We start from the raw sequence: 16690 nt of genomic DNA on the forward strand, positions 1-16690 counted from the left end.
CTAAAGCCCCTACTCTACTACCACATATCTACAACACATTAAGTGTTGTCCTCAGGCCTCTACTCTACTACCACATATCTACAACACATTAAGTGTGTTCCTCATCTACTACTACCACATATCTACAACACATTGTGTGTCCTCAGGCCTCTACTCTACTACCACATATCTACAACATATTAAGTGTTCCCTCAGGCCTCTACTCTACTACCACATATCTACAACACATTAAGTGTGTTCCTCAGGCCCCTACTCTACTACCACATATCTACAACACATTGTGTGTCCTCAGGCCTCTATCTACTACCACATATCTACAACATATTAGTGTTGCCTCAGGCCTCTACTCTACTACCACATATCTACAACACATTTGTGTTCCCTCAGGCCCCTACTCTACTACCACATACCTACAACATATTAAGTGTGTTCCCTCAGGCCCCAACTACCACATATCTACAACACATTAAGTGTGTTCCTGGCCCCCTCTACTACCACATATCTACAACACATTAAGTGTGTTCCCAGGCCCCTACTCTTCCTGGGGCCAATAAACTAAGGCAGCAAACATTTTTAAAACATTCAAAACCTTCAAAAACAGATTTCACAACACATTAAGTGTGTGTCCTCAGGCCCCTACTCTACTACCACATATCTACAACACATTGTGTCCTCAGATACTCTACTACCACATATCTACAACATATTGTGTGTCCTCAGGCCTCTACTCTACTACCACATATCTACAACACATTGTGTGTCCTCAGGCCTCTACTCTACTACCACATATCTACAACACATTAAGTGTGTGCTCAGGCCTCTACTCTACTACCACATATCTACAACACATTAAGTGTGTTCCCTCAGCCCCTACTCTACTAACAGATCACAACACATTAAGTGTGTGTCCTCAGCCCCTACTCTAGTCAAACAGATCTACCACACATTGTGTGTTCCCTCAGATACTACCACTAGTCTACAACACATTGTGTGTCCTCAGCCTCTACTCTACTACCACATATCTACAACACATTAAGTGTGTGATAGGCCTCTGAGTCAAACAGATCACCACACATTGTGTGTAGATACTCTAGTCAAACAGATCTACCACACATTGTGTGTCCTCAGCCTCTACTCTACTACCACATATCTACAACACATTAAGTGTGTGTCCTCAGGCCTCTAGTCAACCACATATCACCACATTGTGTGTAGATACTCTACTCACTACCACATATCTACAACACATTAAGTGTGTCCTCAGGCCCCTACTCTTCCTGGGGTCCAGCTAAACTAAGGCATTTAAACATTTTTAAAACCTTACAAAACCTTCATAACAGATTTCACAACACATTAAGTGTGTTCCCTCAGGCCCCTACTCTACTACCACATATCTACAACATATTGTGTGTCCTCAGGCCCCTACTCTACTACCACATATCTCAAACAGTCCTCAGGCCTCTACTCTACTACACATATCTACAACACATTATGTATCCTCAGGCCTCTACTCTACTACATTACATTACATTACATTTAAGTCAAACAGACGCTCTTATCCAGAGCGACTTACAAATTGGTGCATTCACCTTATGACATACCACATATCTACAACACATTATGTGTCCTCAGGCCTCTACTCTACTACCACATATCTACAACATATTAAGAATAGACCTGGTCTGTTCATTTTAATATTATCTTTAACTTTAAGGAGAGTTGAATTGAATAGAAAAAAAAGGCAAAGCAAACATGTTGACCCCCACGAATGATGCAGCGCCCCCTTTGGGCCAATCAGTGTAATTTAGCAAATGCCGGATCTATGGCAAAAACACATCCTTCACCCAAGTTTCGTCAAAATTAGCCCAGTGGTGTCTTGAGATATAATTTGAGTTAGCTCGACTCATGTCCCTGAGCATGTGTGCCAAATTTCACCACTCTGAGTCAAACAGATCACCACGGTGTGGTAGATACTCTGAGTCAAACAGATCACCACCGTGTGGTAGATACTCTGAGTCAAACAGATCACCACCATGTGGTAGATACTCTGAGTCAAACAGATCACCTACTGTGTGGTAGATACTCTGAGTCAAACAGATCACCACCGTGTGGTAGATACTCTGAGTCAAACAGATCACCACCATGTGGTAGATACTCTGAGTCAAACAGATCACCACCGTGTGGTAGATACTCTGAGTCAAACAGATCACCACCGTGTGGTAGATACTCTGAGTCAAACAGATCACCACCATGTGGTAGATACTCTGAGTCAAACAGATCACCACCGTGTGGTAGATACTCTGAGTCAAACAGATCACCACCGTGTGGTAGATACTCTGAGTCAAACAGATCACCACCATGTGGTAGATACTCTGAGTCAAACAGATCACCTACTGTGTGGTAGATACTCTGAGTCAAACAGATCACCTACCGTGTGGTAGATACTCTGAGTCAAACAGATCACCACCATGTGGTAGATACTCTGAGTCAAACAGATCACCACTGTGTGGTAGATACTCTGAGTCAAACAGATCACCACCGTGTGGTAGATACTCTGAGTCAAACAGATCACCACCATGTGGTAGATACTCTGAGTCAAACAGATCACCACCGTGTGGTAGATACTCTGAGTCAAACAGATCACCACCGTGTGGTAGATACTCTGAGTCAAACAGATCACCACCATGTGGTAGATACTCTGAGTCAAACAGATCACCTACTGTGTGGTAGATACTCTGAGTCAAACAGATCACCACCATGTGGTAGATATGAATGTTCTTGCATATATTGAGTCTTGACCGTGTTTGCAACATGTGTACCAAATGTTGTTACAATACGAATATCCTTGACTGATTTATGTGCCAGACCACGCCCACCTGCAGGGTTATTGGTCAAATAGCAGCCATTTTATTTTAGGTACAAGTCTGGAAAATATTTTGTTTAGAGACTTTTGGCCATAGATGCCACATCATTCGGTGCCAGAAGAGTAGCGTTTTCGGTGTTTTCCCCAAAATTCCAAAGTTTACCACAGTCACAAAGTCAGAAGGTCCGCCTACTTGACCAATCAGATGAGGGAGTGTATTCCGATCTGCATGAAACACATTTTTTTTAAATGACATTCGGAAATCATTCAGACACCTTGCCTTGTCCACATTTTGTGACGTTACAGCCTTATTCTAAAATGGATTAGAAATATATAAAAATGCTCATCAATCAACACACAATACCCCATAATGACAAAGCGAAAAACAGGTTTTTACATAATAACAGGAGGAGTTATTCTATTGGACAGAGGAGTTATTCTATTGGACAGATGAGTTATTCTATTGGACAGAGGAGTTATTCTATTGGACAGAGGAGTTATTCTATTGGACAGAGGAGTTATTCTATTGGACAGAGAAACGCTGTTAGTTTCCATACAAGCCTTTCATTCTAATAGTAATATATCATGTTGTTGACCTTCACCAGATGCCTTTCATTCTAATAGTAATATATCATGTTGTTGACCTTCACCAGATGCCCAGCCTTTCATTCTAATAGTAATATATCATGTTGTTGACCTTCACCAGATGTCCAGCCTTTCATTCTAATAGTAATATATCATGTTGTTGACTTTCACCAGATGTCCAGCCTTTCATTCTAATAGTAATATATCATGTTGTTGACCTTCACCAGATGCCCAGCCTTTCATTCTAATAGTAATATATCATGTTGTTGACCTTCACCAGATGCCCAGCCTTTCATTCTAATAGTAATATATCATGTTGTTGACCTTCACCAGATGCCCAGCCTTTCATTCTAATAGTAATATATCATGTTGTTGACCTTCACCAGATGTCCAGCCTTTCATTCTAATAGTAATATATCGTGTTGTTGACCTTCACCAGATGCCCAGCCTTTCATTCTAATAGTAATATATCGTGTTGTTGACCTTCACCAGATGCCCAGCCTTTCATTCTAATAGTAATATATCATGTTGTTGACCTTCACCAGATGCCCAGCCTTTCATTCTAATAGTAATATATCATGTTGTTGACCTTCACCAGATGCCCAGCCTTTCATTCTAATAGTAATATATCATGTTGTTGACCTTCACCAGATGCCCAGCCTTTCATTCTAATAGTAATATATCATGTTGTTGACCTTCACCAGATGCCCAGCCTTTCATTCTAATAGTAATATATCATGTTGTTGACCTTCACCAGATGCCCAGCCTTTCATTCTAATAGTAATATATCATGTTGTTGACCTTCACCAGATGTCCAGCCTTTCAATCTAATAGTAATATATCATGTTGTTGACCTTCACCAGATGCCTTTCATTCTAATAGTAATATATCATGTTGTTGACCTTCACCAGATGTCCAGCCTTTCATTCTAATAGTAATATATCATGTTGTTGACCTTCACCAGATGCCCAGCCTTTCATTCTAATAGTAATATATCATGTTGTTGACCTTCACCAGATGTCCAGCCTTTCATTCTAATAGTAATATATCATGTTGTTGACCTTCACCAGATGCCTTTCATTCTAATAGTAATAGATCATGTCGTTGACCTTCACCTGATGCCCAGCCTTTCATTCTAATAGTAATATATCATGTTGTTGACCTTCACCAGATGTCCAGCCTTTCATTCTAATAGTAATATATCATGTTGTTGACCTTCACCAGATGCCCAGCCTTTCATTCTAATAGTAATATATCATGTTGTTGACCTTCACCAGATGTCCAGCCTTTCATTCTAATAGTAATATATCATGTTGTTGACCTTCACCAGATGCCCAGCCTTTCATTCTAATAGTAATATATCATGTTGTTGACCTTCACCAGATGCCCAGCCTTTCATTCTAATAGTAATATATCATGTTGTTGACCTTCACCAGATGTCCAGCCTTTCATTCTAATAGTAATATATCATGTTGTTGACCTTCACCAGATGCCCAGCCTTTCATTCTAATAGTAATATATCATGTTGTTGACCTTCACCAGATGCCCAGCCTTTCATTCTAATAGTAATATATCATGTTGTTGACCTTCACCAGATGCTTTCATTCTAATAGTAATTTCATTCTAGATGCCCAGCCTTTCATTCTAATATATATGTTGTTGACCTTCACCAGATGCCCAGCCTTTCATTCTAATAGTAATATATCATGTTGTTGACCTTCACCAGATGCCCAGCCTTTCATTCTAATAGTAATATATCATGTTGTTGACCTTCACCAGATGTCCAGCCTTTCATTCTAATAGTAATATATCATGTTGTTGACCTTCACCAGATGTCCAGCCTTTAACAGGAAAACAACAGTTGGGAGAGGAAAAGGCTTCTATTTAAATGGAGTTCCATTTCAAGTTGTTGACACAAAGACGTATGAATGCCACCAAGAGGAAAGACAGACAAACAAAAGCCAAAGAGAAATATGAGGCTGAAATTAACAAGAAGATTGTAATTGCAAAGACAGATCACTGTAATTAATGCCATACATATTTACAACACTAATTTCACTTGAATTATGTTGAATTACTAACTAACAATGGAATGTTCCTCAACAAAATGGAAGAAGATGGGACTTTAAACTGGTGTCTCAACTCTGTGGTCACTAAAGATCCCATGGCACTTATGAATCTGGTCAGCGTACACACTCCCCCGTCTGATTGGTCGAGGAGGCGGGCCTTCTGACTTTGTGGCTGTGGTTACTGGTGGAGGAGAGGGACCTTTGTACCGAATTTCATGACAGAGTAAAGCGAGTATAGCGCCACCATCTGGCCAATCGGTGTCATTTTGTATATGCCAGATCTCTCTGGCCAAGACGCATCATTTACCCAAGTTTAGTTTAATCAGGTTTAGAGGGAGGCGTAGACAATGAGTCTCCATTGGTCCGCTAGTTTTGGAGTGACGGTTCGTCTGACGCTGCTACTCTGATTGGTTGAGGATGAGCCAATCGTTGATTACTTTGTTATCTGCAACGCCCCTCATTTAGACGTCACAACAATCGACTTCAATGATGTCAGTCTCAGACTGAAGTATGTTGCTAACGACAGAACAGTGGAATAATTCAGTTTGAGCCGAAAGGCCACTCTATCGCTAATCTTTCCTAAGAGAAAGTTACATATTTTTGTTTGTTTTGTGCGGCGATAGAGCGCTGCATGAACTAGGGCTTAAATGCTCATATAGATGCTCTTTAAAATAAAATCCAATTGTATTGGCCACATACACATATTTAGCAGATATCATTGCGGGTGTAGCGATATGCTGGTGTTCCTAGCTCCAACAGTGCAGTAGTATCTAACGATTCACAACAATACACACACATCTAAAAGTAAAATAATGGAATTTAGAAATATATAAATATTAAGATGAGCAATGTGGCATTGACTAAAATACAGTAGAATACAGCATATGCATATGAAGTGAGTAAAACAGTATGTAAACATTATTCAAGTGACCAGTGATTCCATGTCTATGTACATAGGCCGGCAGCCTCTGAGGTGCAGGGTTGAGTAACCGGGTGGTAACCAGCTCAGTGATAGACAAAAAACAGTATGATGGCCTTGAGATAGAAGCTGTTTTTCAGTCTCTCGGTCCCAGCTTTGTTGATGTCTCGTCATTGTTGGTAATCAGACCTACTACTGTTGTGTCTTATAGTATTTAAATTCCCTCTTTACAAAATCCGTACTAATTCATGAACACACTTCTATGAAACAAATGTCCCCCCCCCAAAAAAAATAATAAAAATAATAATAAATACAACTGCGTTACCCACTCCAGTCAGCAGATGGCAGATGTGCAGATTTCAGGCGATACTTCTCGTGTGACGTCTAATGTAGTGGACGGGACACTTCATCAACAGTAACAACAGTTAGTCGGCCACCTCCGTAGCCAACATTATCGAAAACAGTCACTGTGTTTTAAACATACTTCTGCCGTGTCTATTTGTTGGCCCATTTAATGTAACGTTAATATTTACGTTGTTTGTCAGGTAGCTGGCTTGCTAAGTTAGCTTTGCACGAGGCTAATCGCTAATGCTAAGTAGCTAGCTAGTTAACATCCCCGACCATGAGTTCACTTAGCTACTCCACTCCTGCTGAAGAAGAGGAGGTCTGCTGGACGGAGAAAGAAGAAGAGGCTGACACAGTTAAACAAGAAGTAGAGGATGAGTCTGTTACTGTGAAAGAAGAAGCGAATGAAGCTTTCAGAGTGAAAGAGGAGGAGGAAGTTACAGTGAAAGAAGAGGAGACTGTTACTGTGAAAGAGGAGGAGGCTGTTACAGTGAAAGAAGAGAAAGAAGCTTTCAGAGTGAAAGAGGAGGAGGATGTTACTGTTAAACAAGAGGAGGAAGAAGTTTTTGGAGTGAAGATGGAGGGGGAGATTACTGTCACGTTGAAAGAGGAAGAAGAGGAGGGGCAGATTACTGTCACGTTGAAAGAGGAAGAAGAGGAGGGGCAGATTACTGTCACGTTGAAAGAGGAAGAAGAGGAGGGGCAGATTACTGTCACGTTGAAAGAGGAAGAAGAGGAGGGGCAGATTACTGTCACGTTGAAAGAGGAAGAAGAGGAGGGGCAGATTACTGTCACGTTGAAAGAGGAGGAAGAGGAGACGGGAGATCTGAGTAACACCAGTAAGTAGTGTCTTAAAAACGGGGGCACAAACTCTTCAGTCCTTGAAGATTGTTTGAAGATGAGGTATTGAAATGTAAAAGTTACTAATATTTGTATAAAAACGTGTAAGTGGACATATTGTGGACATATTTCTCATTACCGTAACACTTGTTCAAGTTGCTGTAAAAACTCCAATATTTGTTTTTATTCAGTTTTATTCACCCATGATGCATCATCTAGTGAAGGAGCCCTGAGATGAGCACAAGTTTGTTAACATTTTTCACTTATGCATTCAGAATGAGGATCTTATTCTCAAACACCCCCTTTACGACACTTGACCTTGACATTACCGAAATGACAAAAAAGATTAGATTGGGAAAAACTTAAGAGACCCATTACCTTATCAACATGGAGGTATGAATGGGCTTTAGTGATGTGGTAAACACTTAGAGAACCATTACCTTACCAACATGGAGACATGAATGGGCTTCAGTGATGTGGTCAACACTTAGAGAACCATTACCTTACCAACATGGAGATGTTGGGCTTTAGTGATGTGGTCAACACTTAGAGACCCATTACCTTACCAACATGGAGATGTTGGGCTTTAGTGGTGTGGTCAACACTTAGAGACCCATTACCTTACCAACATGGAGATGTTGGGCTTTAGTGATGTGGTAAACACTTAGAGAACCATTACCTTACCAACATGGAGACATGAATGGGCTTTAATTATGTGGTAAACACTTAGAGAACCATTACCTTACCAACATGGAGACATGAATGGGCTTTAGTGATGTGGTAAACACTTAGAGAACCATTACCTTACCAACATGGAGACATGAATGGGCTTTAGTGATGTGGTCAACACTTAGAGAACCATTACCTTACCAACATGGAGATGTTGGGCTTTAGTGATGTGGTAAACACTTAGAGAACCATTACCTTACCAACATGGAGACATGAATGGGCTTTAGTGATGTGGTAAACACTTAGAGAACCATTACCTTACCAACATGGAGACATGAATGGGCTCTAGTGATGTGGTAAACACTTAGAGAACCATTACCTTACCAACATGGAGACATGAATGGGCTTTAGTGATGTGGTAAACACTTAGAGAACCATTACCTTACCAACATGGAGACATGAATGGGCTTTAGTGATGTGGTAAACACTTAGAGAACCATTACCTTACCAACATGGAGGCATGAATGGGCTTTAGTGATGTGGTCAATAGTTTGCTGACTCATAATGTCTGTCTCCTGTTACTTCCAGATGAGCTCTGCTCAGCCTATAAACATGACATTATCTAGTATTATAGAGCTCTGCTCAGCCTGTAAACATGACATTATCTAGTATTATAGAGCTCTGCTCAGCCTGTAAACATGAAATTATCTAGTATTATAGAGCTCTGCTCAGCCTATAAACATGACATTATCTAGTATTATAGAGCTCTGCTCAGCCTATAAACATGAAATTATCTAGTATTATAGAGCTCTGCTCAGCCTATAAACATGACATTATCTAGTATTATAGAGCTCTGCTCAGCCTATAAACATGACATTATCTAAAGATGACATTATCTAGTATTATAGAGCTCTGCTCAGCCTATAAACATGACATTATCTAGTATTATAGAGCTCTGCTCAGCCTGTAAACATGACAATCCATGAAAGCAAACCCAGTTGAAAGATTCCTGGAATCAGAGGTCTCTGCAGCTCCAACTGTTCCCAAATACACAATCCTGGTATTCTAGATAATGTTTTGGGTTGGATCTAAAAGGATTCGGGTCTCGGGTGTCCTGGTATTCTAGATAATGTTTTGGGTTGGATCTAAAAGGATTCGGGTCTCGGGTGTCCTGGTATTCTAGATAATGTTTTGGGTTGGATCGAACGTGACTTCTGCAGTAGAGAGAGAAGGGCCCGTACAGATCTGAACGTGACTTCTGCAGTAGAGAGAGAAGGGCCCATACAGATCTGAACGTGACTTCTGCAGTAGAGAGAGAAGGGCCCGTACAGATCTGAACGTGACTTCTGCAGTAGAGAGAGAAGGGCCCGTACAGACCTGAACGTGACTTCTGCAGTAGAGAGAGAAGGGCCCATACAGACCTGAACGTGACTTCTGCAGTAGAGAGAGAAGGGCCCATACAGACCTGAACGTGACTTCTGCAGTAGAGAGAGAAGGGCCCATACAGACCTGAACGTGACTTCTGCAGTAGAGAGAGAAGGGCCCGTACAGACCTGAACGTGACTTCTGCAGTAGAGAGAGAAGGGCCCGTACAGACCTGAACGTGACTTCTGCAGTAGAGAGAGAAGGGCCCGTACAGACCTGAACGTGACTTCTGCAGTAGAGAGAGAAGGGCCCGTACAGATCTGAACGTGACTTCTGCAGTAGAGAGAGAAGGGCCCGTACAGATCTGAACGTGACTTCTGCAGTAGAGAGAGAAGGGCCCGTACAGACCTGAACGTGACTTCTGCAGTAGAGAGAGAAGGGCCCGTACAGACCTGAACGTGACTTCTGCAGTAGAGAGAGAAGGGCCCGTACAGACCTGAACGTGACTTCTGCAGTAGAGAGAGAAGGGCCCGTACAGACCTGAACGTGACTTCTGCAGTAGAGAGAGAAGGGCCCATACAGATCTGAACGTGACTTCTGCAGTAGAGAGAGAAGGGCCCGTACAGACCTGAACGTGACTTCTGCAGTAGAGAGAGAAGGGCCCGTACAGATCTGAACGTGACTTCTGCAGTAGAGAGAAGGGCCCGTACAGACCTGAACGTGACTTCTGCAGTAGAGAGAGAAGGGCCCGTACAGACCTGAACGTGACTTCTGCAGTAGAGAGAGAAGGGCCCATACAGACCTGAACGTGACTTCTGCAGTAGAGAGAGAAGGGCCCATACAGACCTGAACGTGACTTCTGCAGTAGAGAGAGAAGGGCCCGTACAGACCTGAACGTGACTTCTGCAGTAGAGAGAGAAGGGCCCGTACAGACCTGAACGTGACTTCTGCAGTAGAGAGAGAAGGGCCCGTACAGACCTGAACGTGACTTCTGCAGTAGAGAGAGAAGGGCCCGTACAGACCTGAACGTGACTTCTGCAGTAGAGAGAGAAGGGCCCGTACAGATCGTTGCACATGAAGCTTGTTGTTGTCCAACCACAAGTCATCAAAGCAGCGCTAGGATACAGATCCTCTCTGTGTGGCAAAAGTTAGCAGATATCTAATCAATAGAAGATGGAATTAAAATGACGGAATAAAAGGTCAAGTAGAAGGATAGTCTGCAACGACCAAGAGCCAACAGGTAGACTGCTACCTAATAGTCTGAATGGAGTTGTTGTTGTTTGTAACTGTAGGATCGGAAAGCGTATGCACTCCCGGCCTGAATTAGAGTAGCTAGCTAACCTTAGCTATGTAGCTTATCTAGTTTCTCCCGGGTTTTTAGTCCGTACTACGTAATATTATTTGATAAGTAACCTAGTAATGGTAGCTATTAGTCTACTGTAACCCGGGCTTTCATAGTACGGCCCCTCTCCCGCTCTTCTCCTACTTTGTCAGCTTCAGATAATAAAGTAATTAAAAAAAAAATACAACTTTCCTGCTGCTTTTTGTTAGTTCGGATCCGGGTGGTAGAACTCCAGGTCCCTTTCGGATCCGGGTGGTAGAACTCGAGGTCCCTTTCGGATCCGGGTGGTAGAACCCCAGGTCCCGTTCGGATCCGGGTGGTAGAACCCCAGGTCCCGTTCGGATCCGGGTGGTAGAACCCCAGGTCCCGCTCGGATCCGGGTGGTAGAACCCCAGGTCCCGTTCGGATCCGGGTGGTAGAACCCCAGGTCCCTCTCGGATCCGGGTGGTAGAACCCCAGGTCCCGTTCGGATCCGGGTGGTAGAACCCCAGGTCCCTTTAGGATCCGGGTGGTAGAACCCCAGGTCCCTTTCGGATCCGGGTGGTAGAACCCCAGGTCCCTTTCGGATCCGGGTGGTAGAACCCCAGGTCCCTTTCGGATCCGGGTGGTAGAACCCCAGGTCCCTTCGGATCTGGGTGGTAGAACCCCAGGTCCCTTCAGGATCTGGGTGGTAGAACCCCAGGTCCCTTCAGGATCTGGGTGGTAGAACCCCAGGTCCCTTCAGGATCTGGGTGGTAGAACCCCAGGTCCCTTTAGGATCTGGGTGGTAGAACCCCAGGTCACTTTAGGATCTGGGTGGTAGAACCACAGGTCCCTTTTGGATCCGGGTGGTAGAACCCCAGGTCCCTTTTGGATCCGGGTGGTAGAACCACAGGTCCCTTTTGGATCCGGGTGGTAGAACCCCAGGTCCCTTTCGGAACAGGTCCAACTTTTTGGACCCGTGAAGACCTCTACCTCCAACCTGGATATCTGGAAAACTTGGGATTTTTGTGAAAAGCTACCTGGGTTTTTGCAACCCTAATAGAAATAAAGTTGTATCGTGTTTCAGGTTTCATTCAGGTCTTTGTTTAACACAATAATATGTCTTTGGCAGGAAAGAGACCAGATTCTCACTCCAGTAGGAAGAGATTCTCCGATAGCGGGAAGAGTCCTTCAGGGAAACCAGAACCAGAGACTCCCAAACCAGCAAGACGACACCACTGTTCCCATTGTGGAAAGAGTTTTATGAAGTTACGGAACCTTAAAGAGCATGAGAGAACACACACGGGAGAAAAGCCTTACCAATGTTCCCAATGTGGAAAGAGTTTTACCGTGTTAGTTAACATGAAAAGGCATGAGAGAATACACACAGGAGAAAAACCTTACCAATGTTCCCAATGTGGAAAGAGTTTTACCTTGTTAGTTAACATGAAAAGGCATGAGAGAATACACACAGGAGAAAAACCTTACCAATGTTCTCAGTGTGGCAAGAGTTTCACCCAGTTAGGGAGCCTGAAAATACATAACAGAATACACTCTGGAAAGAAGTCTTACCACTGCTCCCAATGTGGGAAGAGTTTTAACCTGTTAAAGCACCTGAAATCACATGAAAGAACACATTCAGGAGAGAAGCCTTTCCACTGTTCTCAATGTGGAAAGACATTTTCTCAGTCAGAGGACCTGAAATCCCATGAGAGAATAGAGAGGCTGTGTTCTGACTTGTGTTTCTGACTGATCATTTGTGTTTTTGTTTATGCAACTTGAAGTCATATTGTTTTTATGAAACCTTACTCACATAAAATCATTTTTTTTACATGAAACCTAACTCAAAAATATAAATCAAATTGTTGATATGAAACCTTACTAACATACACCTTAGCCAAATATATTTAAACTCAGTTTTTCACAATTCCTGACATTAAATCCTTGTAAAAATGCCCTGTCTTAGGTCAGTTAGGATCACCACTTTATATTAAGAATGTGAAATGTCAGAATAATAGTAGAGAGAATAATTTATTTCAGCTTTAATTACTTTCATCACATTCCCAGTGGGTCAGAAGTTCACATACACTCAATTAGTATTTGGTAGCATTGCCTTTAAATGGTTTAATTTGGGTCAAACATTTTGGGTAGCCTTCCACAAGCTTCCCACAATAAGTTGGGTGAATTTTGGCCCATTCCTCCTGACAGAGCTGGTGTAACTGAGTCAGGTTTGTAGGCCTCCTTGCTCGCACACTCTTTTTCAGTTCTGCCCACACATTTTCTATAGGATTGAGGTCAGGGCTTTGTAATGGCCACTCCAATACCTTGACTTTGTTGTCCAGTTAAGTAATTTTGCCACAACTTTGGAAGTGTGCTTGGGACCATTGTCCATTTGGAAGACCCGTTTGCAACCAAGCTTTAACTTCCTGACTGATGTCATGAGATGCTGTTTCAATATGTCCATATCATTTTCCTTCCTCCTGATGCCATTTATTTAGTGAAGTGCAACAGTCCCTCCTGCAGCAAAGTACCCACACAACATGATGCTGTCACCCCCGTGCTTCACAGTTGGGATGGTGTTCTTCAGCTTGCAAGCCTCCCCGTTTTTCCTCCAAAAATAATGATGGTCATTATGGCCAAACAGTTCTATTTTTGTTTCATCAGACCAGAGGACATTTCTCCAAAAAGTACGATCTTTGTCCCCATGTGCAGTTGCAAACCGTAGTCTGGCTTTTTTTATGGCAGTTTTGGAGCAGTGGCTTCTTCCTTGCTGAGCGGCCTTTCAGGTTATGTCGAGCGTCTGCTAAATGACTTAAATGTAAATATAGAACTTGTTTTACTGTGGATATAGATACTTTTGTACCTGTTTCCTCCAGCATCTTCACAAGGTCCTTTGCTGTTGTTCTGGGATTGATTTGCACTTTTCGCACCATAGTACGTTCATCTCTAGGAGACAGAACGCGTCTCCTTCCTGAGCGGTATGACGGCTGCATGGTCCCATGGTGTTTATACTTGCATACTGTTGTTTGTACAGAACGTGGTACCTTCAGGCGTTTAGAAATTGCTCCCACGGATGAACCAGACTTGTGGAGGTCTACAATTGTTTTTCTAAGGTCTTGGCTGATTTATTTTGATTTTCTCATGATGTCAAGCAAAGAGGCACTGAGTTTGAAGGTAGGCCTTGAAATACATCCACAAAAATGATGTCAATTAGCCTATCAGAAGCTTCTAAAGCCATGACATCATTTTCTGGAATTTTCCAAGCTGTTTAAAGGCAAAGTCAACTTAGTGGATGTAAACTTCTGACCCACTGGAATTGTGATACAGTGAATTATAAGTGAAATAATCTGTCTGTAAACAATTATTGGAAAAATTACTTGTGTCATGCACAAAGTAGATGTCCTAACTGACTTGCCAAAACTATAGTTTGTTAACAATAAATGTGTGGAGTGGTTGAAAAACTTACGACCTCAACTGTATCTAGGATTCCATGCTGGTCCATAGTCACAGTCAATAACACATCTCTAGGGTTCCATAGTCACAGTCAATAACACATCTCTAGGGTTCCATAGTCACAGTCAATAACACATCTCTAGGGTTCCATAGTCACAGTCAATAACACATCTCTAGGGTTCCATAGTCACAGTCAATAACACATCTCTAGGGTTCCATAGTCACAGTCAATAACACATCTCTAGGGTTCCATAGTCACAGTCAATAACACATCTCTAGGGTTCCATAGTCACAGTCAATAACACATCTCTAGGGTTCCATAGTCACAGTCAATAACACATCTCTAGGGTTCCATAGTCACAGTCAATAACACATCTCTATGGTTCCATAGTCACAGTCAATAACACATCTCTAGGGTTCCATGCTGGTCCATAGTCACAGTCAATAACACATCTCTAGGGTTCCATAGTCACAGTCAATAACACATCTCTAGGGTTCCATAGTCACAGTCAATAACACATCTCTAGGGTTCCATGGTCACAGTCAATAACACATCTCTAGGGTTCCATAGTCACAGTCAATAACACATCTCTAGGGTTCCATAGTCACAGTCAATAACACATCTCTAGGGTTCCATAGTCACAGTCAATAACACATCTCTAGGGTTCCACGCTGGTCTATAGTCACAGTCAATAACACATCTCTAGGGTTCCATAGTCACAGTCAATAACACATCTCTATGGTTCCATAGTCACAGTCAATAACACATCTCTATGGTTCCATAGTCACAGTCAATAACACATCTCTAGGGTTCCATAGTCACAGTCAATAACACATCTCTAGGGTTCCATAGTCACAGTCAATAACACATCTCTAGGGTTCCATAGTCACAGTCAATAACACATCTCTAGGGTTCCATAGTCACAGTCAATAACACATCTCTAGGGTTCCATAGTCACAGTCAATAACACATCTCTAGGGTTCCATGCTGGTCCATAGTCACAGTCAATAACACATCTCTAGGGTTCCATAGTCACAGTCAATAACACATCTCTAGGGTTCCATAGTCACAGTCAATAACACATCTCTAGGGTTCCATGCTGGTCCATAGTCACAGTCAATAACACATCTCTAGGGTTCCATAGTCACAGTCAATAACACATCTCTAGGGTTCCATAGTCACAGTCAATAACACATCTCTAGGGTTCCATGCTGGTCCATAGTCACAGTCAATAACACATCTCTAGGGTTCCATGGTCACAGTCAATAACACATCTCTAGGGTTCCATAGTCACAGTCAATAACACATCTCTAGGGTTCCATAGTCACAGTCAATAACACATCTCTAGGGTTCCATGCTGGTCCATAGTCACAGTCAATAACACATCTCTAGGGTTCCATAGTCACAGTCAATAACACATCTCTAGGGTTCCATAGTCACAGTCAATAACACATCTCTAGGGTTCCATAGTCACAGTCAATAACACATCTCTAGGGTTCCATAGTCACAGTCAATAACACATCTCTAGGGTTCCATAGTCACAGTCAATAACACATCTCTAGGGTTCCATAGTCACAGTCAATAACACATCTCTAGGGTTCCATAGTCACAGTCAATGACACATCTCTAGGGTTCCATAGTCACAGTCAATAACACATCTCTAGGGTTCCATAGTCACAGTCAATAACACATCTCTAGGGTTCCATAGTCACAGTCAATAACACATCTCTAGGGTTCCATAGTCACAGTCAATAACACATCTCTATGGTTCCATAGTGATAGAGGAAATTATGGTTGAAATGACTAATTATGTATACATTCCAATCAGAACTGACTAGTCCAAATGCTATAATGTACTGTACATGTGAATTTTCTCTCTTGCTCCCTTTCCCAATTGTATATAATGTAGTCAGGAGTTTAGTAACAATGAAGGTCTGTTCCTTAGTTCATTCAGTTGTACAAATCTCCAGGTGGTGGGAACGGGCCATCTCCAGATTGTCGAGAATGTTGATTTATACTGACTGGCCTTGACTTCGTGCTGATAACGCAAAGGCTCAAGAGCTAGGGGGCCCCTCTGCTTGTGAAATAGAACGTTTGGAAAACGCTGACGTCATTTTCAGTTTATAACCTGTGGAAATGTGTGTATGCATTTAGTACTCTCTGGAATTAAACGCTCTTACCTGACTTTTAAGACTGGTCTCGATCTACTTCATACATAATTAATGAACTTACACCTCATTAATGAATTAGAAACGAGTGCGAATTTGGTTTTGGCTGT

The 16690-nt window shown here is 42.3% G+C and overlaps 1 protein-coding gene across 1 annotated transcript; it reads left to right on the forward strand.

The window, feature by feature from the left end:
• Positions 1-6811: 6811 nt before the first annotated feature.
• Positions 6812-16603, forward strand: LOC127924011 (zinc finger protein 436-like). Its single transcript, XM_052508354.1, has 2 exons — positions 6812-7620; positions 12091-16603. Exons 1-2 carry the CDS (start codon positions 7059-7061, stop codon positions 12705-12707), a joined length of 1179 nt encoding a protein of 392 aa, XP_052364314.1. The 5' UTR covers positions 6812-7058; the 3' UTR covers positions 12708-16603.
• Positions 16604-16690: the final 87 nt, after the last annotated feature.

The sequence above is a fragment of the Oncorhynchus keta genome, unplaced genomic scaffold, assembly GCF_023373465.1.
Source record: "Oncorhynchus keta strain PuntledgeMale-10-30-2019 unplaced genomic scaffold, Oket_V2 Un_contig_349_pilon_pilon, whole genome shotgun sequence".
In the NCBI taxonomy this organism is placed as follows: domain Eukaryota; kingdom Metazoa; phylum Chordata; class Actinopteri; order Salmoniformes; family Salmonidae; genus Oncorhynchus; species Oncorhynchus keta.